The sequence below is a fragment of the Olea europaea genome, chromosome 20, assembly GCF_002742605.1.
Source record: "Olea europaea var. sylvestris chromosome 20, O_europaea_v1, whole genome shotgun sequence".
In the NCBI taxonomy this organism is placed as follows: Eukaryota; Viridiplantae; Streptophyta; class Magnoliopsida; order Lamiales; family Oleaceae; genus Olea; species Olea europaea.
In genome coordinates, this window is record NC_036256.1 from 9,427,516 (window position 1) to 9,431,099 (window position 3,584).

Genomic DNA, 3,584 nt, shown 5'->3' on the forward strand with positions numbered 1-3,584 from the left:
AACCCCCCCCCCCCCCCACCACCCCACCAATTATAACACTATAAATACAGGAGTTTCTCTATGTATTCATCACTCCAGCAAATACATTCTGATAAAATACTTTCCTACATAATCACTCATGGCAGCTGTCGCACTTCCCACTTTCTTTTTCATCATATTTTTATGCCACTCCCTGTGTAGCTCTTCTGACTTCGAATCTCTCAAACACTTTGAGGGTTATGTCAAGGGTGATCACGGACTACTTCCAGTCAAGAGGTATCTTCACCGATATGGTTATCTCGATACTCTTGATCTGAACAATGATAAATTTGATGATGAGTTGGAATCGGCGATCATTACTTACCAACTCAACTACCACCTGGACACTACGGGAATTCTAGATTCCGATACCTTGTCCAAAATGATGGTTCCACGATGTGGGGTTCCCGACATAATCAAAGGCTCCAATACCATGAAACGCGGCACCAAAACCTTTAATAATTCACTGTTCTCTTTCTTCTTCCGAGATCGTTTTGTCAAATGGAATACAACGAACCTTATGTATGTATTTATAGATGATTTTCCTTCAGAAGGTATGGATTATATTGAACAGGCATTTGTTATATGGTCCAACAAGACACCTTTCATCTTTTCCGAAATTGATTATGATTATGAATATCATGGAGATATTAGAATTGGTTTTTTTTGGGGTGACCATGGCGATGGATATCCATTTGATGGACCAGGCGGTACACTTGCGCATGCTTTTTCTCCGGGGGATGGCCGAATTCATTTTGACGCAGATGAGGCTTGGACAAATGGTGCCAGTCCTCATATGCACGACATGGTTAGCGTTTCTGTACACGAAATTGGGCATGTTCTTGGTCTCGGACATTCAAGCATTAAAGATGCGATTATGTACCCTACCATTGGCGAGAATCAGATCAAAAGAAATCTGCACCCAGATGATCTTGCTGGGATTAATGCATTGTATGGAAGTTAAATCCTAGCTCTTTATATGTACATGGCTTTTGAGATAAAAAATAAATAAATTAGAATTTCTAATTAAAACTAACATGTAATGTTTGTCTTCGAGTTATGCATTTGTATATCTTGAAAGTTCCCAAGTGTTCGTTATGTTGAACAAAATATTCGACATACCTGGACTAGAACAACTACATCGTTATTGTAGAGCTATAGAATTTCTAAAGAAACGAACAAGTGAAGGAGACTTTTAGATTAAATTACTGTACCTGATGACTGCGAAAATTTCCCCTCAATTTCGTACTAATCTTTAGTCTTAGAAAAATGCTGTCAACTTTGAAGAGTGATTTCACATTCACATCCTTCGGAGTTCGGTGTAAATCATGATAAAGAACTTTGTATATCATTACAAAAATGAAATATTTCTCTATAATGAATGCCCTTCGTATTTACAGCTATACAGTTTTTAACACGAATTACTGAATCGTTTATGTATTTCTGAAAGGTGAATGAACCTGTTGTTCAAAAGTTAATATACATTATGAAAGTTAATCCCTATGCAATTTTTTTTAGGCATCAAAGTAAATTCCAGATTTTTATGAACCAGAAAATTGCAACACTAAGTGATTCACGCTTGATCAAAGAGTTTTTAATGCACCAACTTCATCTCAGGTTGCAGCTAATAGTTCGGCAGATATTAAAATTCATGACATGGTTGTGGAATGTAGTGTTGGTCGGTGATAGTGACACGACCCGTACCGAATCACCCTAGTGGACCCGAAACGTGACGTGCGCCGATGATAGATGCTGACTAGATGTCAAATCTATCACTAAGGCTGACTATGAGTTATTTCAAAAATACAACAAAATCAAATGCTTATGTAAAACAAAATGCGATGGGCCCAAAATATTTACTTCATGGTTCATCAATATGAGTTATAATATTCAACGTGTCGTGTGGCTCTCATTCCGAAATCATTAGGCTCTTCCAGTTAAAAAGAATCAATTTCCACCTGTATAGAAATTTTGGGAAAATATATGAGTTGATAGTTCAGTGAGTGGAGAATTTCGAAATTAATTATATTGTTTTATTTTTTATCGAAAATCGAGTTCATATCATTTAATAATTTACAAGATAAAATCATGTAATTATAACCAAAAGTGAAATATTCACATAAGGTCGTAAAATATCATCTCAAAATCATGATATAAACACTAGTTGATAACCATGCTATAATCTCATCACATCAAACGTGCTGAAAAATCCAACAAAAATGTACCCTTTGACTGAAATATGTAATCCGCCCCTCAGGCTAAGAACTTTCGCCACGGGCCTTTGGCCCCTCTGTGAACGAAAGTCGGTCTTAAAGACCTCTCAAAATCAATTCTAGAATACGGTCAAGGCCCCTCAGTGAACTATATGTACACGGTCAAGACCCCTTCATCCCCAGTTCATGACCCCTCAGTGTAGTATAGAACACGGCCAAGGTCTCTCAGTGAACTAGAAGAAATATATAATCACGGGTACTTTTCTGGTCGATCTTAAAATCATATCTCATATTCCAATTCACAATGTAACGTATACAATCTTTGAAATCCCACATGTATCATAATAAAAGATATTTTCATAAAAATCATGTAATTCGAACACATAATTGCATATAATTGCACATACTTTAACAATAAATACTTTAAAAATATTTATATTTTTTCACTCACAGTACTATGTTCGCAAAATTAACCCAGTTGATAAGCTGATCTGATATCAGTGTCGTCGCCTGAAATACGATATAATTTTTAAATAAAGAATTAATTATTTTAAATAATTTCAATAATTAAATAGAAATTATTTCACGTTTAAATGATTTTCATAGTCTTTTTAATCACTAAAACTAGTTTTTCTTTCATCTTAATCAATTTTATAGTTTATTATACTTAACCCCTTCAATAAAACTGAGTTTAATCTAACAATCTAACAACTATAAAATCAAACATAATTTGACAATAAGTAACTTTTTACTTACCTTTCAAAATTGAGGAATTCAAGCCTAATAATGTAGACCGCTTATTTTTTAACAACATAGGCGAACTTTCCTATTTTTTTTCCTTCCTTTCCTTTTCTTCCACTTTTTCCTTCATTTTTCTCCCTGCTCTCATTTTCTATTAGTGTGTGTTGTGTGTGTGTTTGTGGGACAAAATGAATAGATTTTAAACATGGGTGGCCGCCTCTCTCTCTCTCTCTTTTTTGTTTTTTATTCTTTTTTTTTTTGTATGACATGTTTGACTTTTCTTCTTCTTCTATTTTTTTTTTTATAACCAAATTAAGGTATTACAAAACTCACCCCTTTAAAAGAATTTCGTCCTCGAAATTCAATTAGCTAGAGGTCCAACACGAAAGGATATAAAACTCACATTTAACGTTCGCTACCCATGATGCCTCTTTTATTGAATGATTTCTCCAACAAACATTTAGTACCAAAATTTAATCTTTCCCATCATAGTTTTAATAACTTCCTAAGAGCCAATATATGGTATTCTCATTTTTTTTCCATAACAATGGTTACGTACTAAAATCGAATAGCATTCTTTCACCAATTTCATCACAATAAATATGTCTTTAG

At 34.3% G+C, this 3,584-nt stretch overlaps 1 protein-coding gene across 1 annotated transcript; it reads left to right on the top strand.

Moving 5' to 3' along the window:
• The first annotated feature begins 118 nt into the window (after nt 1-118).
• Nucleotides 119-1,001, top strand: LOC111369041 (metalloendoproteinase 1-like). The gene has a single exon (XM_022990527.1). It carries the CDS (start codon nt 119-121, stop codon nt 980-982), a length of 864 nt encoding a protein of 287 aa, XP_022846295.1. The 3' UTR covers nt 983-1,001.
• The last annotated feature ends 2,583 nt before the right edge of the window (nt 1,002-3,584 follow it).

Coding starts and splice junctions, on each gene's coding strand:
- LOC111369041 (XM_022990527.1), top strand. CDS start 119: ATGGCAGCTGTCGCACTTCCCACTTTCTTTTTCATCATATTTTTATGC.